The sequence below is a fragment of the Pelodiscus sinensis genome, chromosome 4 (assembly GCF_049634645.1).
Source record: "Pelodiscus sinensis isolate JC-2024 chromosome 4, ASM4963464v1, whole genome shotgun sequence".
In the NCBI taxonomy this organism is placed as follows: domain Eukaryota; kingdom Metazoa; phylum Chordata; order Testudines; family Trionychidae; genus Pelodiscus; species Pelodiscus sinensis.
The window spans coordinates 9,473,056-9,498,521 of record NC_134714.1 but is presented as its reverse complement, the minus strand read 5'-3'; the positions used below and the strand labels follow the sequence as shown (position 1 = coordinate 9,498,521).

At 44.7% G+C, this 25,466-nt stretch overlaps 1 protein-coding gene across 1 annotated transcript in view; it reads left to right on the top strand.

The window, feature by feature from the left end:
• Positions 1 to 25,439, top strand: part of ATG14 (autophagy related 14) — a 30,294-nt gene extending 4,855 nt beyond the window's left edge. Inside the window, exons 2-10 of the mRNA XM_075926267.1 lie at positions 9,122 to 9,184; positions 9,323 to 9,365; positions 10,008 to 10,089; positions 15,304 to 15,541; positions 16,631 to 16,860; positions 17,729 to 17,846; positions 18,839 to 18,929; positions 19,040 to 19,125; positions 22,189 to 25,439. Coding sequence (XP_075782382.1) covers positions 9,122 to 9,184; positions 9,323 to 9,365; positions 10,008 to 10,089; positions 15,304 to 15,541; positions 16,631 to 16,860; positions 17,729 to 17,846; positions 18,839 to 18,929; positions 19,040 to 19,125; positions 22,189 to 22,495 — 1,258 coding nt within the window. The 3' untranslated portion in view covers positions 22,496 to 25,439. The remainder of the gene's footprint in view (positions 1 to 9,121; positions 9,185 to 9,322; positions 9,366 to 10,007; positions 10,090 to 15,303; positions 15,542 to 16,630; positions 16,861 to 17,728; positions 17,847 to 18,838; positions 18,930 to 19,039; positions 19,126 to 22,188) is intronic.
• Positions 25,440 to 25,466: the final 27 nt, after the last annotated feature.

Sequence of the window (25,466 nt, the reverse complement as noted above, 5' to 3'; positions counted from 1 at the left end):
CCTCTGATAAAGAGGCAGTGGTGTGGGAAGGCAGCAGCCTCTGTCTTGGGGGGTGGTCTGAGCTCCCAGACCTGGCGCAACTAGAACTGAGCTGGGCTGCTGGCCAGCCTGCTAAAAAAATTTACTGGCAAGGGTGGGGGTGGGGGGTGCTTATAGTCTATAGCATTAACCTATAAGCTTTTGCTAATTGTTTAATTGACTACACTATTACATCCCTAGTATGAATATAACTAAATAATTCTAAATACACTTAAACAACAAATGGTCTGGTAGCACTTTATAGACTAACAAAACATAGATGGTATCATGAGCTTTCGTGGGCAGAGCCCACTTCTTCAGATGACCAGAGTTATGAGTAGGGGATTTGAAAACTCTAGATGGGAGAAGGGAAGGGGGGGGGGGGGAGAATGATGCTCTGTGTCCCACCCCACCCCCTTCCTGTTTTTTCTTTAAGTATCTGGAGAATATAATTAAAAGCAGGAAGGGGGGTGGGAGACAGAGCATTATTCTCTTTTCTCTCCCCCCCCCCCCTTCCCTTCTCCCATCTAGAGTTTTCAAATCCCCTACTCATAATCCCGGTCATCTGAAGAAGTGGGCTCTGCCCACGAAAGCTCATGATACCATCTACATGTTTTGTTAGTCTATAAAGTGCTACCAGACCATTTGTTAATCTGTTACAGAATAAAAACAACTCGGCTACCCCCTGAATCTCCTGAAACATTTTAATAAAGAAGTCTCTATTTTAGATCAGGGCTACTCAACTTTGGAAGCCCGGGGGCCACAATGATGCTCTCAGCACAGGCCAAGGGCTGCAACTTAAGTGTGGTTGTGTATACATGCAGATAGCTTCTTTCACACTGACAAGCATACAAAGCACTTCCTACAATGCGCTGGTGCTCCCAGCACCTCCTCACTGGGGGCTAGAAACTCTGACACTCAGTACCTGTCTGTTCCAGCCAGCCCGTCCGCTTGCGTCTTTCAGTGCTCACCCTGCCTAGGAGATGTCTCGCCATTGTGGAGCGTATTCCCAGTAGAGGCTGTGTTCAAAGGATCTCACCCGCGGGCCACGTGGTGAGCCCCGTGTAAACCCAAATCGCACCGTGGGCCGTGGACAAACACACTGTGGGCCACACGTTGAGTAGCCCTGTTTTAGGTCTCTTTCACTTGAGAGCATTTTGTGTATTGCTTCTTTCACGGTTTCCTCTTTTTATTCATTTTTGCTGTTTGTATAAGTCTTCCACAGCAATGGTATGGGAAGGGAGGGACTTTAAAAACATGATAAAATAAATTCTTTTCAACTGGAGTAGGATTGGGTGTACTGTTTGTATTGATTAATAACATTAGTGGGCGGGAGAGGGGTTGGAGAGGTAGAAGTTTAAAAAATAAATTTATCACTTCATTAGAGACGGTAGAATTTTTATTATTTGTTTTCTTGTACTCTGGAGTATTTAGCATTATAAGCTATTAGTCACTTTTCATATTCCAGCACTGAGCTTCATATTATTTCAACTGCATTGTGCTGGAGTATATTATACACTAAGGGTGCATCTAGATTAGCAAGATTTTGCGCAAAAGTGGCTGCTGTCTATACTGGCTGCTTGAATTTGCGCAAGAGCACTGACGTTCTAATGTAAGAATTCAGTGCTTCTTGCGCAAATACTTTGACGCTCCCACTCAGGGATAAGCCCTCTTGCGCAAGAATACTTGCGCAAGAGGGCCAGTGTAGACAGGCACCTTAATTTTTTGCGCAAGAAAGCCCGATAGCTAAAATGGCTTTTTACTGGGCACGGATGCTTTTGCATCTATACTGGGCACGGATGCTTTTGTGCAAAAGTACTTTTTGGGCAAAAGCATCCGTGCCAATCTAGACGCTCTTTTGCGGAAATATCTTTAACGGAAAAACTTTTCCGTTAAAAGTATTTCTGCAAAATCATGCCAGTCTAGATGCAGCCTAATTGTTAAACTGTAATAAGATGGAAGTTCCTCATGTGTCTGGCAAAAATTACATATAATGGTAGCTCACACTGAAAGAACACTTATCTTCGATAGAAACTGTCATACCTAATTTTGCGTGTGAGACTGAAGCTCAATTTAGGGTTATTACTAAAGTACAATCATAATTAAGATTGATGTGTCCGGAAGTCCTCCGACAATGTAAACACCAGCATCCTTTCCATTATTCATATGAGACATGTTGGTATGTTTGAAATCCATGCCAACATCCTTCTATTACATTTGTGCATAGGTGATTAATTTTTCTGGGAGTTAACCATACTTGTCAATCATAACTTTGCACAGTATTTTTTATAAAAATAGAACAGTGCTTTGCAACCTTGTTTAAACATGAGAAATACCAAACACAAGAGTTAATTTGGGCATCTTAGGTTTTGTCTGCTGAGATTCAACTCCCAGGGGGGTCTATACAGCAGGTCTAGTAAGGGCCCACTAAATCAACCACTGATTGCACCCCTGTCAACTCTGGTATGCAACTGGATCACGAGGAGTAAAGGAAGTCCACAGGAGCATTTCTCCCAACAATCCCCACAGTGGGGATGCTGGAGAAATTCAAACTAAGGTTCATCAACTACAGCTAGGCTGGAGTTGCATACCTGAGTTTCACTTGGCCCCCTAATGTAAACTAAGGATGTGAATGGTTAACTGGTAAGCATCTCCTTTGTTGGGAGATGCTTACCTGTTATAGTTAACCGGTGGGGGCTAGAGCAGCCCTCTGCCTGCCTGCCTGCCAGTAAGGCTATGTGTCGACTTGAGTTTTTTCGGGGGGGGGGGGAACCACCTGCATCTAGACTGCGTTGCAGTCTTTCGAAATTAAATGGTGGTGGTGTTATCGGTTATGATAATCACACATTGTCCTTCTATTTTGGATAGAAAAATCTGGCAACCCTTCCTCACTGCTCTGTGCTCCTTCACACTGATGTGGAGCAGAATCTAGTCTTACACACATACCCCCACTTAGGTCTGAAGCATGTGTTCCTAGGTTCAGAGAGGGCGGTAGGGGTGGAACAGGACTCCCTTGAACATTATGCAAGGATCTAGCCACCACTGGAAAGTGTCTAAGAGACAGTTTGGAACGGTTAATAGTGAGCGTAGACTGTCTTGGTTTGGGCAGTAGGCTGAGGCAAGCCATGCCCGGAGGGGCTTGAGTCTCAGCCTGGCACCTTTGATAACTGTGCTGCAGGCAGCCATGTGCCAGAGGAGACTGAGACATGACCTCACCAAAGTGAAAACAATAAATGGTCTGGTAGCACTTTATAGACTAAGAAAACATGTAGATAGTATCATGAGCTTTTGTGGGCTGTGCCCGCGAAAGCTTATGATACCATGTACATGTTTCGTTAATTTATAAAGTGCTACCAGACCATTAGTCTGTACGGAAAAACAACAAACTTGGCTACTACAGGAAGCTTCTCACCAAAGTGGTAGGATATCTCCTAGGAATGTAAAAATGTAGGCTCCTGTACTCCAAGGGAGCTGGTTGCCACCCCACACTGCTGCCTCTGTATCTGATACAGACACAAGCGCCTAGTGTGGACTTATTGAGGACAGGTATCTGAAAGTGTAAATGTGTACATGGGCAACCAGTGTTTCAGAGGCAGCAGCATGAGAGTCGCACCAGGACTCAGTGTGAACATTAACCACTGAAAATTTCAGTCTAATTACAAAAATACAGAATTGCAATAAGCCCTCTCTGCAAGATTGCTGGGCAGCATGTCTTTGGACAAAGTTATATTTGGTTATCACCAAAAGTTAGAGTTCTAGTGGGCCTGAATTTTTCTCCAGGGTAAACAGAAATCTAGTCCAGTGCATCTTGTGTAATTTTCATGGTGACTTCTAGATTGGGAATGTTCAGAAAGGATGTGCTGAGTTGTGCAGGTGGAATACCTGTTGTACCATGTTCCTCAGACTTATGATCTGCCCTTTTCTTCCATAGCACCTCCCATTGTATTCTTGTACAATAACAAATATTTGTTTAAGTATTTCTGCTGCCATTTTATTGTGTGAATCTGTCAGTAGGGATGCTGAATAAACTCTACATAAATCCACAGTTTCACTATATTGTGTGAGCTTTCATCCCATAGCAATTCCGTTGTCTCAAATCAAATTCTCGTAGTCAGACACCCCAACATTCTAACCCACTAAAGATTAACTTACCCTGGGTCTTTGATCCTTTGAGTGCTCAGCTGACATTTAGACCAGGCCAGTATTGTGATGTGTAGGTGAGGTCTGTCACTGACTTAGAAACCTCACTACAATGATGGAAAGAGCAACCATAATTTTTTTCCTCAAGATTGTAAAAAGCTGCTGGTTTAAGGAGACCAGTGATTTTTCTATTAGAAATCAGTGGCTCCCAAACAGTTGTCTATGGGCCATAGAAAGCTGACTGAACTCGTGGTGCTGGCTCCTCCTCTTCTTCCAAGAAGTCTCTGTAGGGCTATGTCTACACTCACGGCTTCTTGCGCAAGTAATATGCAAATGAGGCTAAGTGTGGAATATCGCTGAGCCTCATTTGCATACCTAATGAGCCACCATTTTTTTCAGAAGAGGCTCTTGCACAAGGAGCGTCTACACTGCCCCCTTCTTGCGCAAGAAAAACCCTCTTGCGCAATGTTGTTCTTCCTGTCCAGTAATAGGTGTAACGGCATTGCGCAAGAGGGTTTTTCTTGCACAAGAAGGGGCCTTGTAGACGCTCCTTCTTGCGCAAGAGCCTCTTCTGAAAAAAATGGTGGCTCATTAGGTATGCAAATGAGGCTCAGTGATATTCCACACTTAGCCTCATTTGCACATTACTCATGGAAGAAGCCGTGAGTGGAGACAGCCTAGAAGTCTAGATTCTTCAGTGTAAAGGAGGACAAGAAGGCAGCTCAAGCCAGCTGGATGAGAGAGGATAGCAGTTTGGCTATATCTACACTACATCCTGGATTACTGCTCTAAGATCGATCCATGAGCTGTTGATTTAGCAGGTCAAAGGCCTGCCAAATTGACCACAGATTCCTTTGGACCCTGTTACTCTACTCTGGACAAGAAGAGTGAGGGAAGTTGATGGGAGAGTTTCTCTGGTCAACTTCCCATGGCGCTGAGCCAGGGGTAAATTAACTAAGGCATGTTGACTTCTGTTACGTTACTCATGTAGCGGGAGTTGCGTAGTTTATCTGAGGCAGTGTAGATGTAGCTGTAGTAGCTTATGATTGGGGTTAGAGCTGTGAGGGAGGAGCAAGAGAGGAAACTGGAACCTCTTTCAGATCTGGACACATCTGTAAGAATGAAGGTGCCAGCCTCCCTCCGGCCAAGACTGTCGGAGGGAGAAGGGAATGAGGAAATTCAGGAGTATAGCAGAAGGAGGAGAACGAATTAAGTGACAGGGTATGAGAAGGAAAAGAGGCCCCTGCAACAGATCTGCCTACTTTAAAGACAGCTAAACTACACTGTGGATTTAGTAATATTACTTTTCCATGCATGTATTTGCAGAAGTTGCTAGAAAAATGTAATATGATCATAAGTGGGAGGGGAGGTAACCCTGGCCACACATCTCTATTAAGAGGAGATCCTTGAGGTACAAAATAGGGATGTGAATGGTTAATCAGTAAGCCTCATGCTTTATAGGGGACTGCTTCAGCCCTGTGGCGCCCATCACAGGCAGTAGCCCTGTGGGACAGGGATGGCCCTTGTCTGCTGCAAGGGGGCCCTGCCCCTCCCCTTAATTGATTAACCATTTGAACATAATTTTAATCTGGTTAACCAGTTAAATGGGATTTTACATCCCTTGTACAAAAGTTTGAATCCCTGAAATAAAGGGTAAGGGGGCATCTTGAATAAGGTGAAAAATTGCAGTCCTAGATCATCCAGATGAAACCTTGATCCTATATAGCAGTGTTCCCCAACCTTTTGGGGCTGCCAGGCGCCTGGGGGCGGGGCTGCTCACATGCTAGGCACCTGGGGGCGGGGCCACACATATGCTGCGTGCCCGGAGCTGGCACCACCCATACGCCGCACTCCCAGGGCTGGTGCTGCAGCTGTGCTGCACGCCTAGGAGGGGGGCCGCCCATACGCCACGCGCCCAGGGCCAGAACAGCCCACGTGCCCGGGGGCGGGGCCGCCACCATCCATGCGCTGTGTGCCCGGAGCTACGTTCCCAGGAGGCGGCAGCGCCCATGCACCGCAGGACCGCCCATGTGCTGCATACCCAGGGCCAGCGCCGCCCCGATGCTGCACCCCGGGGTCGTCGTCACCCATACACTGCAAGCCCAGGGCCGGCACAGCCCTCACGCCGCTCACCCGGGGACGGGGCTGCCTAACTGCCACGCGCCCAGGGCCAACACTGACCATGTGCTGCGCGCCCAGGCCCAGCGCCACCAATGCGCCCAGGGGCTGGCACCGCCCGTGCGCCTGGGAGCAGGGCTGGCTCCGATCACTGGGCAGGCGCACAGAAATGGCCCAGTGGGTGCCATGGCGCCCGCGGGCATCGTGTTGGGGACCACTGCTATATAGAATTCTCTTCAGATCAACTCTTGGAATGCCATCGGATGGTTCCCAGATGGGGTGTGGGGCAGGCTGTGTGCAGCGGGAAAACAAGGAATTAAGTCCAGTATCTACACACTCATGGAATTCTAAAGAAATTACCTTCTATCCACTGCCAGTAACCATCAGTTCTGTGTTTTCCTGACTGTTGTAGGCGCCCTATATACTGCTGTCTCTAAATATGCTTCTTTATGCTTTTTTGGCATAGAGCAGAGTAGAAGCACGGTAGTGTGCCTGAGGCATGAAAATGCAAGATTAAAGTAAATCTCTTCCAAGGAGTTCTTGAAGGTTCAGAGACCCAAGATTTCATGCTAATGGAAGCTCTGGTTGGGAGTTGTGATGGCTTTCAATGGCCACTAGAAATTATGAGGAGATAGTAAAACGTGTTACAGTCTCTAATATATCAGGTTTGCATCGTGGTCTGCAGAAGTGAAACATTAGTTATACTAACCCACAAGATGATCTATCTCTTGATCCAATAACACTGATGCATCAGACAGTGCCCCGTACTAATGAGTGTGCCCTCACAGTTCCGTGTATTAACAGATAGAAAAAGGCATGAAGTATGAAAACTTGCTTTTCATATATAGCCTTTTAATATCAGAATAGATTTGCTTAACTAATTTGATAAAGACCTATGAAACAATGCTCTTTAAGTTCAACAATACAGAAAGACTTTGATGGGCATCTTAAATGGCTGCAGCTTTGGAAATGTGTGTGAGGTTTTTTGCTGAGTTGTAAACCTTTGAGAATAGCGGTATTTAAGGATCGTGCTGACGGAACTTGATAGAGAAACTAGCAGATGTTTCTGCCTTGTAGGAGTTCTATTTGTATTACTGTGAGTGGTGTGTCCCAGGGCAGTGATCACCAACCAGTTGATCAGGAACTACTGGTAGATCCTGGAGCCCATGACTGGTTTGGCTGGGAGTTTATCAGGTGCCAGCATTTCAATTGCTCCTCCCCCCACTTCTGTGTGGCTCCTGCCTTTTGCCTTGGAGCTACCCTTGGGAGCCTTCTGCTTGCTGGGAGGGGGAGATAGAAGAAGTGGGGTGCTGATGTCAGGGTGTCCCCTGTACTCCTTCTCCACAGAGTGAGCAGGGTGGGGCTCTGGAGAAGTAGTGGCTCAGAGGCAAGGCCTCAGAAGGAGGCAGGGCAAGGTTATTTGGGTTTGTGGTGGATCCTGGACTGACATCAGTTCAAAAAGTGATCATGTGCTTTAAAAGATGGGAGGCCAGTATCCTAGATCTGTCAGCTTTACATTCAGTGGGGGAGATGGCATCTTGTGTAGGCCTAAGGGGGTAAGCTCACACAGGGAAGTAGTGACGCTGTAGCAGCCCGTGGCTCAGGGCAGGTTGCACAATCCGTGCTTCCACTGTTTCCCTGCCGCAGTGTCCCAGCTAACTCCGGCATGTCTACATGCGCTGCAGTTGCACCTCATGATTGCAGATTAGCCACACTTTTGGAACTCTGGTAAGGGTTCATATGAATTCAGCCATAACTTCCTGAGATTGACTTGACAGACCATTGGGATTTAGACACTCTTAAATTTCAGAACTCTTTGTCGTACCTCGGTGTTCTCGTACCTTGGTACCTTCGGTGGTCTGGACTGTCAGTGTCGTCTGGTCAGGGTTGTCCTGGTGCGCTCCTAACAGGACCTCTACTCCATTGATAAACTTTCGGCTGCGTGCGTAACAATCAGTACTCCCTTTATCTAGAGTATTAGACCCCGTGCACTTGGGTCAACACAAGAGATCTCTGAGAGGCCCCGGAAACGACAGATGCAGGCAAGGTTTGAAATCAATCGAGCAGGTTTATTGTCAAATGCGAAGCTCTACCAGTTGGTAACAGAGATCAGTACAATGTTACACCACTGGGCACCATGGCCTGCGTTGACAAGGTACCAACACCGGGCAGGCCTATTGCCATATATCAGATATTAACAGCACTTAGTCAAAGTTAAGCTACTGTGTATTCTGTAAGTTTAGGCAATGACACTTGCCGTTCAGGCGCCTAGTGCGCCCCCCCCCCCCCCAAGGTCGGCCGGAGAGCACCCTCTGCGGTGTCCTTTTATAGACAGGTACAAACAACTTACATCATTTCTTTACGCACCAGGTTACCACCCTCTGTTGCCTAGTTACCACCCCTCACCTTATGGAAGGGGGGGCTTACTTACTATCCTTCATGCTGTCAATTCTGACCTGGTCCTGAACCTAGGTCGGTATGTGCATTAGTTTTTAGGGAGTTTTTGTACCAAGACATTTCTTATTAAGATGTTCCATTACTCCCCTTTGGCTTACAGTCTGTACCCAGTGCCTCCCTGTGTCCTTCCATGCTCGACCTAACTTACACAATCATACAGTTATCAATAGGGCCTCTTTCTTGGCTCCTGTTACTGAACCAAAGTCTTGCTCACTAGATTGCAGGTGTGTTGCTGTTTCCATATTGCAGGCCTTAGGCCTGCTGATTCCATATTACTGACCCTCAACTTACTACACTCTTATTAGTGTTTCAGATACTGTGCATTATCTCATTGTATAGAATACTTTGTTCATAAAATCAATAAACAAATCACTCTGTTCTCTTACAGGTTTTTAGACAAGAAAGAGCGATTAAAGCATCTTAAAAACAAGCAAAGTGAATTCCAAAACTAGTAAGTTATTGTTTAGTTTTTGGTAGCATTATCATTGATTGATTATAATAATTTTAGATAAACCATTCTGCCCTCTTATATTTGCCATATATAATCATAATTGTCAGTTAATCTTCAGTTGTGGTCTTTTTTCCATAGTGTTTTAAAGGCCATGGAAGGCAAAAGGATAACTGATCAACTGGTGAGTTATTTGAAGTCTCCAGTAGCTTTCTAATTTTTTGTATTCTTAGATCTTGCTGATTGTTTCATTTTAACTTGGAGAAAGTTTTATACTGTCTGCCTGAAAAACATGATCCTAATAAAACTGAAGTTGATTTTGCAAAGTACAGGTAGGACTTCCCTGCTTCAGTGCCTTTGGGACCTGATCGGTCCCAAAGGAGGAAATTTGCTGGACCAGAGGAAATCAGTCCTTCTGCTGATGGACTCCGGGCTCTCTCACAGTCCGTCAGCAAATTGCCAGATGGGAGACCAGTATCCTGGGCCACTGGGCTTCCGGCTCTGTGGCCGATCCAGAGGCTCTCTGGTCCAGCAACATCAGTGGTCCTGCCAGACCATGGATATTGCTGGGCCAGAGGGGTTCAACCTGTACCAGTATTCATTTCTGGTTATGTGTTTAGTCAGTAACCCTTTGTTTTTGCCTGACTTTACTATAGGAAGTTTCTGTTTGCTTATGGCAGTCTTCTGTACACAGATGAGACAATTTGAAATTCTTGGGATCTGATCTTGTTAAAAAATACCCCACTACTTCTGAGTTTTAGCTGCCAGTGTTGTTAAGTGGAAGGTGATGGGTTCAAGTTGCCAGTCATGGCATGTTCTCTTTCAGAGATGGAAAATAATGTCTTGCAAGATGAGGATTGAGCAGCTGAAACAAACCATTTGCAAAGAGAATGATGAAATGACAAGAAGTAAGTAGTGTCTGCGAATCTGCTAATTGTGATACCTCCATTTCTTCAAAAGAGAGCAACTGCCTATGTAAATTGAGATTTAGCTTTAAAGAAAAAGGGGACTTGCCAAAACCTCCTCTCTTTAACCTGATGTGTGCTCTCATTTGGGAGAAGAATGCAGGCAGGTTTTTTGGAAATGGAGTCAGTGAGTGATCTTTGTTAATCGCTTTTATGTTGGGTTTTAATTAAAGTAGACATGTACTGTTCAGCTGGGGTGGCTGTTAAAATTATCCTGGGACAGGTTAACTGGAGTAAATATTTAACAACCGATTCCATCTTCCAGCTGTGTCTCCAAGAAAGGCTGCCTCCAGAGCTTGGCATTCCTGAGCAGTGCCACTAAGATACAGAGTGTTGGATAGCCCATGAGCTACTTGAAATTTCATATAATTATTGGGGAACAATAGCCCACATCAGGCATCCAGTTTGAAGCCAAATCCAAACGCCCTTATTTGGGTGTTACACCTCTCACTGGAGTCAAAGGGGATTTTGCCAGAGTAAGGACTGCCCTTTAGCTTTCATTGTCTTTCATTGTAATGATTTCACGAAGATGGGAGATTTGCAGTGTGTCAGGTTTCAGGAGACAACGTGAAACACTGTTTACATTTGTGAGCGCTCAGCTCAGTTTTCATCTTCTCGGGGCTTCTCTGAATGTCTAGCTCAAGATTGTGCTCAGGCTTAAAAACATGTTATTAGCATGTTTGCTGCCATGCTACGATAGTCTCATTTGCACAATCACCCCTAAATTAGTAACTCAACAGCTATTCTTGCAGGCAGATTCCAGAGGATCTCATTCAGGGGCAGTTCATGAAATCCAGCAGCTATTTTGGAACCCCTCCTGGATGGAAGAGTCTCCTCCCAGCCACATTAGGAACTTGAAGTAGTTTTGACCTTGTAACATGACATTGTTTGACGTTTTCTGAAATGAATATGAATTTTCAGAGATGCTGAGCATGTGTGTTGACTGTGGTAGACTGGGGTGATCAGCGCCTCCGAAAATCAGGTCATAAGCTTTTAAACTCTTTCAAGACAGATCTGAAGAAATTAGAGAGGGTCCAGAGAAGAGCAACAAGAATGATTAAAGATCTAGAGAACATGAGCTATAAGGGAAGACTGAAAGAACTAGGCTTGTTTAGTTTGGAAAGAAAAAGACAGAGGGGACATGATAGCGGTTTTCAAGTATCTAAAAGGGTGTCACAGGGAAGAGGGAAAAAAATTGTTCTCCTGGGCCTCTGATGATATGACAAGATGCAATGGGCTTAAACTGCAGCAAGGGAGGTTTAGGTTGGACATTAGGAAAAGCTTCTTAACTGTGAGGGTGGTTAAACACTGGAATAAATTGCCTAGAGAGGTTGTGGAATCTCCATCTCTGGCGAGATTTAAGAGCAGGTTGGATAGACATCTATCAGGGATGGTCGAGATGGTACTGGATCTTGCCGTGAGGGCAGGGGACAGGACTCGATGACCTCTCGACGTCCCTTCCCGTTCTAGTGTTCTGTGATTCTATGAAAATATTTCTGGGGAATATCTGCCCACGAATGGGGCCAGGATGGCAAGCTTCAAGGGGTGCTTAAAGGCCTGACCTATATTCTATGGGACAGTTACTGGTGTGGCTATGTTAATATTGGTCAAGCAGTGCAAACATGGGACATCGTGCTAGTCTGACATAATTTGGGAGACACTTTTTAATGATTCTATGAACATGGCTCACCAGGTGTCAGACTCATAGACCTCTAGACCAGAAGAGACAATTTGCCTGAAAAGTAGGCGCAGAGCACAGACGCTCACCGACCTACTCCGGGAATAGGTCCATCGCCTTTTAATGATCTATTGAAATCCTCAGATCATGACTTGAAGTCTTCCAGTTCTAGAGAATTCAGCATTTACTCTGTCAAAGTAGCAGGTGACACATATCCCAAGCTATGGAGGAAGACAACTCCTTATCTCCTTCTCCCTGGGTCTCTGCCAATCTGACCCCAAGGAAAATTCTTTCTGACCCCAAATATGGCAATCAGACCAGAAGTTGGGGAACCTTTTTTAGGTTGGGGGTAGGGATGTAAAAGCCTATTCAGTCCATTAACAGGTTAACTGCTTAAATGGGGTGGGCTGCTCTGGCTAGCCTAGGGGCCCACCAGGGTGTGAGAACTGGTTCAGCCGGGCTGGAGCAGTCCCACTGTTCAGCCAGGCCACCAGTTAAATGGTAACTGATAAGCATCACCCTCTTCTGGGGGTCTGGGGCTAATATATTTTTGTGGGCCCCCCCTAGGCTCTGGGGTGAGGCCAAAAATGAGGAGTCCAATGTGTGGAGGGGGCTGTGGGTGGCTGTGCAAGGTCTGGGAGGGTGCAGAAGTGAGATGTGAGGGTGGGTGACAAGAAAATAGCTCTCAAAATGTGGTGTACATGTGGAAAAAGCAGAATTTTTTCCATATTTTTTTTTATTATTTAAAAGGAGAGTTTGGGAGATGGCATCTAAATTGTTATTAGAGGTTGTGTTGATGGCAGGAGGAAATGACCTAATTGGTGGTGGATAAAGATTTTCTGCACTGCTGAAGCAAAAAAAATCAGTTTTCCCACAGTTCAGTTAAATGTCTTATTTTTCACAATTTTTAAAATCTGAAAATGCTCTAGACTCTGCAAATTATTAATTCCATTGTTTCCACAAATTGGACTCATTGCTTATTTTGGGCTTTAATTTCTATAAGTCATCTGTTTGAATGGTCTGTTGAGATTTTTGTTATCTAGCACACAGAGATTTCAAATAATACAAAGCAGCTAATTTCAAATAATGAACACCATAGAGAGTCTGTCCTTTTTCTCATCGTATTGCTACTCTAGAATTGTCTGTTTCACAAGCAACATAAATGATAATAAAATGATGTAAAGACTCAGTCCGGAACAAACAGCTATCTTGCACCAGGGTAGCATTCCCCAAGAAATACCCCCAAAATTATTTAAATTACTAAAAAATGAATAACATGCTTCAGTCTAAAGGAAACCTGGCTGAAGAGGCCATAGCTAATAAAATCCATTGACTGTCATTTGAGGGTTATTGTTTAAAAAAGCCTGCTAACAGAAAAGCCCTTAATATTTAAGACCTGTCTGACAATCATCTTCTTTAAAGATTATGATAAACATCCCTGAGTTGCCACCACCATATGTTTGTGAAAGCTCTTTTCTGCAGCGAATGATTTTGTAAACAGATTAATAGGTGTTCACAAGTCACATTTCCGAGGCTTGGTGTCTCTGAGTCACACGTGGAAGACAGCCAGCTAGAGTAATTGAGGATGCTAGCATGTTATAGTTTGTTTCACAGGAAGGTATTGCCCATTGCTGTCCTTTGCAGTGATCACAGGCTAACTTTGTTTGCATCTGCATGCCCTAAGTGAGCCTACGCCCTATGGCAAGTCAAAGAGGGTAAGAGGTGGATGGTACAAACGCCAAACAAAGATGAGCTGCACACATTTTGCATGCTGCAGGTGCACCTTTTCGGCCAGCAGCATCACGCTGATTTTTGCATTCAGTTTACATATATGGAAATGTTTACACCAGCTATTTAGTTAAATGGGAAGAGTGTGACATTCCTGCTCAAAGTCCAGAAAATACTTGGGCAGAAGGTATAAAAGCTCAACATCCATTTCAAGCTGTTCTTTATAGACACTCAGAAAATGTAGCACTTTGCAGGGAGGATCTGTTAAGCAAATTGAAAAAAGCTGCCATATATCTGGTTTATATAAATATCAGGAAGGGACCCGAACCCCCCCCCCAGCCATGCGAATTCGGGGTGGGGTGGAGGGTTTGGTCTCTGAAGCATCAGAGATGGCCCTGACTTGAGAACGGACACTGGAAGGGATAGACCAGTGCTTTGAGGGTAACACCAAGCATTCTGTCTGTCTCACATGTTGGTTCTTGCTCACATGCCCAGAGTCTAACTGATCATATGTGGGGCCAGTAAGGAATTTTTAGGTATTTTTCTGCTTCCTCTACTGCATGAAAGCTGGGATTATAGAACACTAGAACTGGAAAGGACCTCGAGAGATCATCAAGGCCAGTCCCCTACCCTCAGAGCAGGACCAAGCACCCTCTAGATCATCCCTGATAGATGTCTGTCCAACCTGCTCTTAAATCTCTCCAGTGATGGAGATTCCACAACCTCCCTAGGCAACTTATTCCAGTGTTTGACCACCCTGACAGGACGTTTTTCCTAACATCCAACCAAAACTTCCCTTGGTGCAATTTAAGCCCAATGCTTCTTGTCCTATCATCAGAGGCCAAGGGGAACAATTTTTTTCCCTCCTCTTTGTAACACCTTTTTAGATCCTTGCAAACTGCTATCAGGTCCCCTCTCAGTCTTCTCTTTTCTAAGCTAAACAAGCCCAGTTCTTTCAGTCTTCTCTCCTAGCTCATGTTTTCTAGACCTTTAATTATAATTTGTGTGTATCTCACTTTCAGTTCCTTGCCATTGTAGAGGCTATAAGCATTGGTACACCTCAGCCCCTCCTATTCTCTATCTGTGGCATGTACAATAGTTCAGTCTCCTGTGGGCTGTGACATTTTGGTGTAGTTTTGGTTGTTGAGTTAATGTACTGGCCTTGGAGGCCTATGCTGTACGGGAAGTCAGACTAGAGGATTGGGTGGTCCTTTCTTGGTCTTAAACTCGATGACTTTAATACAGGGGTGGGCAATAATTTTTTTTGGGGGGGGGGCACTTCATGAATTTCAGAAGTGGTCTCAGGCTGCCCCAGAAGGGGCAAGGCCTCAGGTGGAAGGAGCAAGGCCTGGAGACTCTGTGTGCTTCCCCCACCAGCAGACCCTGATTGGCCTGGGGGTGGGAGAGCACATGAAGTCTGCCTCTCACCCTGCCTGTGCCTAGAGAGAACCGTCAGCTGTTTTGGACAACTGGCAGTTCCCTCTAGCTGCCATGTGCCCCTGGTGGTGGCAAGAGACAGTGCGTGCTCCCCACCCCTGGGCCATTTTGAAGAGCTGGTAGTTCCCTCTGGTGCCACAGGCTCCTGGCCAAGGGAGGAGACATTGCACCCGCTCCCGTGTCACCAGGTCTCGATTGGCCTGGGGCAGGGGAGGGGCAGGGTAGCGGCAAGCCAGATCTAGCCCCTGGCGCTACTAATAAAGCCTCCATCTGAGCGACAGTTACACCACTGATGTGTGTTGTTATTCTCATAGGCTCGGAGGGGCTTCTCAGAGTTAAAGATGAGAATCAGAAGCTTTATCGCAGGGCCCAGAGGCATCAGGAGAAGAAAGAGAAGATCCAGAGACTTAACCGCAAGTTGGGAGACCTGGTGGAGAAGAAAAATTATGATTTGAGAAGTCAGCACGAACACTTGGCAAATCTTCGACGGTCACATATACTGGAGCTAACGTCTGTCATTTTTCCCATTGAGGAAGTGAAGACTAGCATGAGGTTTGGAATACACAGGTGTTTTTTTGTTTTTGGTTAGTTTTTTTTAAGGGCAGAAAACATGAGCACAAGTTGATGGATTTGCTTTCTGTGTATTGGTCTGTATCGTGTGGTCCTAGTATAACAAACTGCCAGATTGGGGATATTAAGCATCAGTGGATTATACACTTAATTCTAACACGATCGTCTAATATTACATTCTAAATGTCTTTCTTTTCCAAAGCAACATAAGAGTGTATTTCAGTACTTGACTTGTTCTGACCTTTACCAATGTTCCCTCTAATTTTTTCCATTCGTGAAGCGTTCCATATTTTTATCACCTATTAAACCATCCTGTTAGTCTTTAAAGTGCTACATAGTTTTTCCTTTTGTTTTAGCAAGATCAGATTAACACGGCCTACCTCTCTGTTACTATTCATTATGTGTACCAAAGCTTGTAGAGATGTGCACCACTCATAGAAATACATAGTGCCAGCGGTGGGTGCTGTGTTAATCAGCTGGGCAGCACCTGAATCTCTCCTGGTTGGCCACCCAAGTACACAGCTTACAGGGAACACTGCTCTTCTCCCCATAGTAATAAGTCATTGCGTAGGCCCCACTTCAGCAAAGTTTTTAACCATGTGCCCAACTTGAAGGACACGAATAGCTCCATTTAAATCGATGAGAGGACTCATGTAATTAGTCTGGCAGGTACTTATGTGACATGCCGAACTGGAGCCCTGGGCTTGGTAGAGAAGCACCCAACACAACTAGCAGCTACACATTTTATTAGGTTTGTGACAGGGAATATGTTCTTTTACCACATTGACCACAATTTGGAAAGTTGAAAATATATAAAAGGAACCTTTATAGATCCAGCCAATAAAACATACCGGAAGATTTAACCAAAAAACTGGGATCTTTGTACAAATGATGCAAAAAAAAAAAAAAAAAAAAAAAAAAAAAGTGTCCTGGTAGCAGAGATTTTTGCAGGTTATTGTTTTATGAATTTTGCTCTCTGTGTATGTGGCTAAATGGCTGCCAAACACATGGCCGGTATTATATAGAACTCCAGAAATCCTTTGTAACTATGTGTCTGTGTTTGTTTTTCAGAGACCCTGCAGATATTTCTTCTGAGAGTGACAATGCCATGACCTCTAGCACTGTGAGCAAGCTTGCAGAAGCCAGGAGAACTACGTATCTCTCTGGGAGATGGGTGTGTGATGATCACAATGGGGAGACCAGCATCAGCATTGCAGGGCCTTGGATAAGTCTTCCTAATAATGGAGACTATTCAGCTTATTACAATTGGGTGGAAGAGAAAAAAACTACACAAGGACCAGGTAAGTAACAGTCTTATTGACTTCCTCGGTGATCTGGCTGTCTGTAGAACTTTAAGCTGTGCAGCCAGCAGAAGGCGCTTTAGGACTGAGACTTCCTCCTTTGCTTTGTGCAGATTTGTAGCTGCAAATGAGCCTTTTTGCCACAGTCCTAATGAGATGAAGGATTGCTCATAAAGGGAGCAAACCTTTGTAATTCTCTTCTGGTGGTGAGGCGCTAATGTGGTGGTGTGCAGCCTGTGGCCCATTAGGGTTCCCTCCATGTGTGGCCCACAAGACATGTTGCCCACCTGCAGGGTTGTCAGATTCTGCCAGTTTCCATCTGTGTTGTTTTTTCCCCCTCCTGGTATAACTAACGTGACGCACGTAAAGCAAGGGCCCATGAAGTGAGATGCGTGCTGATTGCACACAACACTGTGAGAGCTGTGCAGTCTCTCTGTATCCAATCAGAGCGCTGCTATAATTCAGTAGGCACACCCTGCTAATTCCAGGTACGCAATTAGCAAAACTACCCCTATCCCTGGAAACTGTCTTCGTTACGACCATCACATGGCCTGCTGAGATCAAGGGGTCCACTCACTAGCCTAGGTTGCCCATCACTGCCCCAGTGAGATCGGTAATACAGCACTGTAATAGAAGAGAAACAGCGTCCATTGTTGTTAACAGCCTTGACGTGGTTTACATGCTGTAGAGCAAACGTAATAATTATTCTGAGTATGACTGTTTTTTACCAATTCCTGGCAGCTTATTGTAACTAGATGGCCAGATTGCTGAAGTTCTGAATATCAAGAAATGATGCTGTCTTGGCGACTGTTTCATTAGTCAAATCACGGTTGTTCTGGTTAATGTCCTATTTCTTTATTTCTTTTAGATACGGAGCATAGTAATCCTGCCTATACCATCAGTGCTGCCTTGTGCTATGCAACTCAGCTTGTCAATATTTTGTCTCATATACTTGATGTAAATCTTCCCAGGAAGTTGTGTAACAGGTAAGTAGTTCTACATTTTTAAGAAGCTGAATTGCTGACCAATTTTCAGCTGGCTTTAGTCGCTTCTGTTCTGTGAGTATATCCTAGAAAAAGCTGTTACCTAGCCTGGCTGTTTTGTAGTGGCTTTACATGTACATGTTTGTGCAACTTACTTGTCTTTGGGAGAACTAATAGGAGCTTGGAGCTCAGTTAATGTTTTTGAGAGCACAGAGTTTTCAGCATAGATCAGATTTGCAGCTTTTCACTACAAATATTCAGTGACCTCAGTTTAGGAATGAAATATGACATAGGATTAGTACAGCACTGCTCATCCTGAAGGAAACCCACATGGCATCACAGAAGGATGGCCCAATTCAATAACTTGGTCAGATGACTAAATATTGATCATGTTGAGAGAGGGCTGCAGCATGGAGCTATAGAATACACACTCTACCTCTACAATGCAGCCATGTCTGGGGTGGGGAGCCAAACCAGAGGGAAGCACTAGGCAGACTTGAAATATGTTCAGAAGTACCATTGAGCCTTTAATGTCTTTGCAGAGCAAATGGGCTCCTTATCTAGCACGCTGCGTGGAGTTCAGTTAATCTAGGTAGGCCAGTGGGGGTTCAGTTAACCCTGCAGCAATCTGAACCAAAAGCTAAGGAGACTTTTCCAGTATTTACAGGCAGACGTTTCAGCTGCTAAGAGAAACTCTGGCCAGAATGTTTCCCCTTATTGAAGCCAGTGGCACTCTTCACAGGAGTAAGGTGGGCAGAATCTGGCCCCAAATGGGTATCCTCTCGTTAAAAACTAGTGAGCTTGCAAGGTGAGGAGATATGGGCTGATAAATGCTCCCAACATGGGTCCTTTGATTGATATAAACAAATGTTTAACACGGGGGGTGTTTCTGTGGCTGCAAGCCAAGGCAGCATACTATGGAACAGAGATCAAGTGATTGACTCAAGGCACCGTCCACAGCTTTTCAGTTTGTGCGTGTGTGTGTTTTTTAACAGTGAGTTCTGCGGCGAGAACCTTAGCAGGCGGAAGTTTACCCGGGCAGTGAAGAAGCTGAATGCCAATATCCTTTATCTTTGTTTTTCCCAGGTCTGGTGAATACATATTTAGATTTTTTGCATATATTTTAAAATAACAATTGCCATTGTAAGTAGCCTTCAGTAACTAGGTTTTTTTTCTCCTCTCTCTTTTTTTTCTAGCATGTAAATTTAGATCTATTGCATCCACTGCATACGCTCAGAAACCTTATGTACCTGGTCAGTCCAGACACTGAGAACTTGGGCAGGTAATAGATGGCACATTTATGTCTTAGCTCCATAATGTGGACTTTTTTTTTTTTTTTTTTTTTTAAGTCTAAAGGTTTGACTTTTATCGTCATGGTTAGTATCATTATTAGGGATATGAATGGTTAACTGGTTCCCTGGCCTTTACTGGGCAGTGCTTACCAGGTACTGATTAACCAGTGCGTGGAAGCAGCTCCCTGCTCACAGCCTGCTACGGGCAGAGGGCTGCGCCAGAGGGACTGGGAGATGGCGGTAGCATCAGCCCGGGATTGGGAGCATCGTGCTGCCGGCGGTGGCAGCGGGACTGGAGTGACAGCAGCAGCCACAGCCCTGTGGCTGGATCCCATTAAGTTAACCTAACGTTTAACTGGTTAACTGATTCATCGGGATTTTATATCCCTAATCGTTGTAAGGGGCTGATCCTGCTCCTCTGCAGCTGTGGAAGGTGCTGACCCAGCAAACCGGAAGCAGCCAAGATGGTTCCGGTATGGAAAAGGGGGAGGATAGCATTTGGAGACCTGTATGTTATAGAGCCTCTGTTTTCTGGGCTTCAGCGCACTGTGCTTACATTAGAGCAGTATTTCCCAATTTTATTTGGCCATGAAAACCTTTTAAACTCGGAAGAATTTCAAGGAACCCCTACAGCCAGGGAGAAATTTTGTCAAGCAAAAAAAAAAAAAAAAAAAAAAAACACCACCCGGACATGGGGAAAGGGAGGTGTCTGAAAGCTCGCAGGAAACCAGAGAAGGAGCTGGCATCTTTGCGCGCCACTTTGTGGGGGGAGAGAGTGATCAAGTTCTTGCGGAAACCTTACTTTCACTTCGCAGAATCCCAGGGAAACATTTGGGAAACACTGCACTAGAGTATGTCTGCCACTACGTGGATCCACCTTGCCATTCTTCTCCATGGCTCTGCTGTTATTCCTGCCTCTTTCCATGCAGTGTGCATCTTGGCCACTCCAGTTCTAGGATTTCCTCTCCCCACATAGTCCGGCAATACAAACAACCTTTACCCAAACTCCACATGACACTCAACTTCTCAGAGTCAGGGGATCTTCCAACCAACATGCACATTTTGAAAAATTCATGTCTTCAAATTCTACCGCGTTTTATTTCTTTCTAACAACCTCTTCCATTAACGTAGCAGATGCTGCAGCAAACATCGAATCACTGTAGTCTGTGCATACTACCTTTTTTTTTTTTTTTTTTTTTAACAGTTTAACTGTAACGGAGCAGAGTTGATTTCCTATATATATTTTTCTCACTCCATCTGGAGGTACAGACTGTGTCTTACCTAAAAATCTTCAGTCTTATTGAGATAAAAGAAAATTATACTTGGTCCATTAAAAATTATTCTGATTTTATTTGGATGTTATGGATGCTTCACACTCCAGTATTCAGAGAGCGAGACTTCTAAAGCCTCTCTCCATTCTTCTAATCTGTGAAACCTGACCTTATTGGGAAATATGTTCCCTCCCATATCTAAGAACAAGGAAAGCAGACCACAACTATAGAAAGGCAGGGGCTGTAACCTGGAAAGCTATGACCCTGAAAATGACTGTAGGGTCACAGTGGATAAACAACTGAATATAGAATCCAAAACACTAGAACGGGAAGGGACGTCGCGAGGTCATCAAGTCCAGTCCCTGCCCTCACGGCAGAACCAAGCAACCCCTGATAGGTGTCTGTCTAACCTGCTCTTACATCTCCCCAGTGATGGAGATTCCACAACCTCCCTGGGCAATTTATTCCAGTGTTTAACCACCCTGACAGTTAGGAACTTTTTCCTAACGTCCAACCTAAACCTCCCTTGCTGCAGTTTAAGCCCATTGCTCCTTGTCATATCCTCAGAGGCCAAGATGAACAAGTTTTCTCCCTCCTCCTTGTGACACCCTTTTAGATACCTGAAAACGGCTATCATGTCCCCTCTGTCTTCTCTAAACTAAATAAGCCCAGTTTTCAGTCTTCCCGCATAGCTCATGTTTTCTAGACCTTTAGTCATTTTTGTTGCTCTTCTCTGGACTCTCTCCAATTTCTCGAAATGTGATGCCCAGAACTAGACACAGTGCTCCAGTTGATGCCTTATCAGCACAGAGTAGAGCAGAAGAATGACTTTTTGTGTCTTGCTCACAAAACTCCTGTTTGAGGGCTCCTGGTGCTAGGCTGTGCCAGAAAGGCCGCTAAGCCATCCCGTGGCTATATGAACAGAGGTAGTGAATAGGAGAAGGGAGGTGATTTTCTCTCGCTGCAACATTGGTGAGACCAACACAGGAATAGCACATAGAGTTCTGGTATCCACATTGTTAAAGGGTGCCGTAGAATTGGAGAGAGTTCAGAAAAGAGCCAAACATTAGCTGAAGGTTTTAGCAAATGCCTTACAACGAGAGACATAAATCAATATTTCATTTATTGAAAAGATGATTGAGAGGTGTAACCTTGTTAATGAACCATAAGGGAGTCCTCAGTGCTTCTCACACATCAAGATGGAATTTGGTTGGTTTTTTTTCCATTTGCTTTCTTAAAAATCCTAGAAATTGTTTAATAGAAACTACATGAAAAGCACATGAAGGTTAAAAGGTTACAAAGTTAGGAAATGCCAGGATTAAGAGTGCGTGTCTGCGGGAAGCCCTGTGTACACCAGGCCAGAGATGTTAGCTAGAGGGCCATTCCTGGTCTTTTCAGGTCAAAATGGGGGCAGAAAATAAACCCACGCTTCTTGTGTGGCCGTATGGAACAGAATAATCAGGCTGAGTGAATACATTTTGAACAATAACTATGAGCTCCTGAGTTCCACCTGTAAGTTTGTCCTGCACAGGGATGTAAAATCCCGGTTAATGGGTTAAAGCTTAGGTTTAACTGGTTAACCGATTAAGTGGGATCCCACTCACTCTGCCATCCTGTCTCCCTCCTGCCTCCTGCGTGTAGGGCTGCAGCTGCTTGTCCTTCTCTCCTCCCCTGCCTCACTTGGGGCTGCCAGCTGTTGCTGCCACCCCCTTCCCTCCCACTGTCTTTCCTCTACTTTTTTCCACTGAGGGCACTGATGGGATTGTGTCGCTGTGTTCACAGGTCTGGGCCTTTTGAAATTAGTGCAGATCTCGAGGACTCTATGGAGTTTGTGGATCCCGGGGCCGCTGGCGAAACAGACGAGAGTGGAGAAGAGCACGTCAGCGATGAGGAGACTGACTTAGGGACAGACTGGGAGAATCTGCCAAGCCCTCGATTCTGCGATATCCCCTCTCAACCGGTCGAGATGTTACAGAGCCAGAGCACGCAGGCCTCTCTGCCCATAGCCAGCAGCAGCACGGGTGGAATGATCTCATCTGCTGCCGCCTCTGTGACCTCCTGGTTCAAGGCATACACGGGACATCGTTAAGGAGCACGCCAGAAGGCTCGCAGGCCCTGCGGAAGGACTCCCTCTCCCCTCCCCCTCCATACCGTAGTATTGTGTGATGCAGTGCCTGGAATGCGAAAGGTCAGACTTCAATTTTGTAAACCAGAAGAAACTTCTTATGGACCCAAGATGACTGTGATGGAGACGTTTTGTATATTAGCTAGATCTACACTTCTGGCTTATCCCGTAAGGGCATGTGCTGGCTCCAAGTTCTGTCTGTGTTGTTAAATATTGAAGAAAAAGGACCCTGCAGCAAATTCCAGATTTGTACTTCCTGAAGAAGAAACAGATTTGGAATACTCAGATCGGGGCGAGGCTGGAGAGAAAGCTGCTAAAAGTTGAGACTGGACGAAGGTGCAAACACACATGATCCACATTTGGTTAAGCTGCCTACAGGGTGTTGTGTGTGTTTAGGTCTGTATCACGTTAACACACAGAAAACTTACAGCACAAATGTACTTTTCGAAATCATTTGTTGCTCATTGGGGATATGAACATTTTAATAGGGTTTCTTACGTTTGTTGCCATATTTTTAATAGCAGCATGGATGGTAACTTACGAAGCTGGTTGCTTTTTTTTAAAAATTGGTTGTGGGTTATGCTCCTCCGGTAGAAAACTGGATCATTTCATGCTGTTTTCATTGATAGGTTGCCTAAAAGTTTCATGTTGTGCTGTTCAAAGCACCCAGGGTTTTTACTATAAATACCACAAACCAAAGAAACACTGGACAGTCTCCTAATTGGACCCACATTCGCCAATACAGAAGGATCACATTTGCAATAATCTCCGTCAATTACAACATCGCCATGTTCTCACATTAAAAAGTGGCGAAGTTTTCACTTTAGGCTAATTTAATGAAGTATATTCTCCACACTACAAGCATTTGAAAAGCTGCTTTATTTTCTGTTTATGGTGAGGGGGTTCTTGCTCGCTAAATACTGAGAAGTCCGTTTCATTTCACTGCAGAAATGCTCGTGGAGTAGTCAGCCTGCTTGTAAAACCCCAGGAAGGTGTGGTATGGACAGATGCTTTCATCAGCAAGTGCCCTCTGCCGCCTCCTGCCTTGCAGATAACTAGTACTTAGCTTACAAATGGTTTTTCTCAGCAAGGCTTCAGAAACACATGGTTTACATTTTATCTAGCTGAGTGATTTTACTTCTCTATGGGGTAAATGCCATAAACATGTGATTCATCCCCCGCCCCCCTTCTTCCTCTCCCCCCCTCAAATGGAAGATCTCAGCCATTTGACCTTGTTCTCTTAGGGTGACCCTTGTGTTCCTGTACAAACAGGTGGTGATAGATTGCTGTGAGCTAATGCTTACGTGGGATTACTTTGTCATCTGTGTGTGTGTGTGTGTGTGTGTGCGTGCGCGCGCGCGTTCACTCATCAGATGTTGGCTCTGGGATTTGATCATCTTACACTCCCTTTCCCTCTCTGGTGATTTTTCTTCTCCCTAGAAGACTGAGACATGACTTCCTGACTGCTGGCTTACATAGCTCCAGCAAGGAATGCTGGAAGAAAAGCACCTTGTACTACTTCTCTGCCCCGGAATCCAGGCATATTTACACATGATACCTGGATCTCTTATCCTGCAAGCTCTTCTCTGTCCCTTTTTTCTCTTTTGTACGGCAGCTCTTTCCATGTGGCCTCAGAGGTGGGGATATAACAAGGAAGCCTTGGGTGGTTTGGATTTCCTTTTAATTTTTTCCTATCTTGTGACTCTGGGGGATTTTTTTTTTTTTTAAACCAAAGATCCTTAAATCCATAATGTTGGAACATAATCTTTTAGATGGGATTTATGCTCAGTTCACACAACTGCACTGGTTGAAACCCAAGACTTGGGTTTATGTTGGGAAAGGGAACAGCTGAGTTGATGGAATAGTCAAGAATCCTTGTCTAATATCGTCTGAATTCAGCCTATTGCCAATGTCCCTAGAGATTCCTGCTGAAGAAAAGACTTAGAACCCTGTCCAAGGACGAGGGAAGCTAGGATTCCGTTTCCGTTTAAAGGCACTTTACTGATTGCAACTAATCAGACCCCTTGGTGTGTGTGAGCAACCAACGTGCTCACGGGTACTGTATTTTGGGCTATTAGTGTCACCTCTGATACTACTCAGTTCTCCATTAATTTTGCACTGGACTCTGCCATGTAAATATACTTTTGCGTACACATTTCTACCACAGTTTTATGTGCTACTCGTGAACATTCTTTTCAGGTAAATGCAAGAACCTTTATCCAGTTTTTACACACAAATTAATTAGGTACTTCACATACAGATTTTTAAGCCATAGACTGTCAAAAACATCATGTTTTCTGCATTTAAAATTAATTTATTTGCAAACTTGTCATTTCACTTGCCATGCGCCAGGGCACCAAAAGATTGTTCAAGTGAGATGGGATAGAATCTCTTTTCAAGAAATGCTTTTGTAACAGAATACAGATTTTTTTCCTTAAAAAAGGGGGGGGGGTTTGCACATGTGTAGTTATTGGTGGGGGGTGGGAATGGTAAGTGTCCAAAACTTGGAGTGCACTTGATTGGATTAGTTCATAGATTGTTTCTTCCAGGGATTGTCAGGGGGAAAATCACCCTTCAATTATGCATATTCTATTTTAAGACAGCCAATGGAGAGTTTACAACATGGTTTGCAGTAGCATGAATGCAGGAATTTCCATTTAGGCTATGATTTTTTTTAAAGGAACTAATGGTCTTAGGTGTCCAACCCAAGGTTTTAGGGACAGGACTGACTGAGAACCCATCTGCTGAGACCCAGGCTCCTGTCTCTAATTGGGCACCTAAAACCCACTAGTCACTTTTGAAAAGTTGGGCCTTCCTCTGCAACTTCCAAACTAGTGTAACTAAACACAAACGTTTTCTCTACGTCTTATTGTATCACTGCAATAAATCTTTACCAGTGATTTTCCAACAGTGTATTTTTTAAAAATCTGTTATC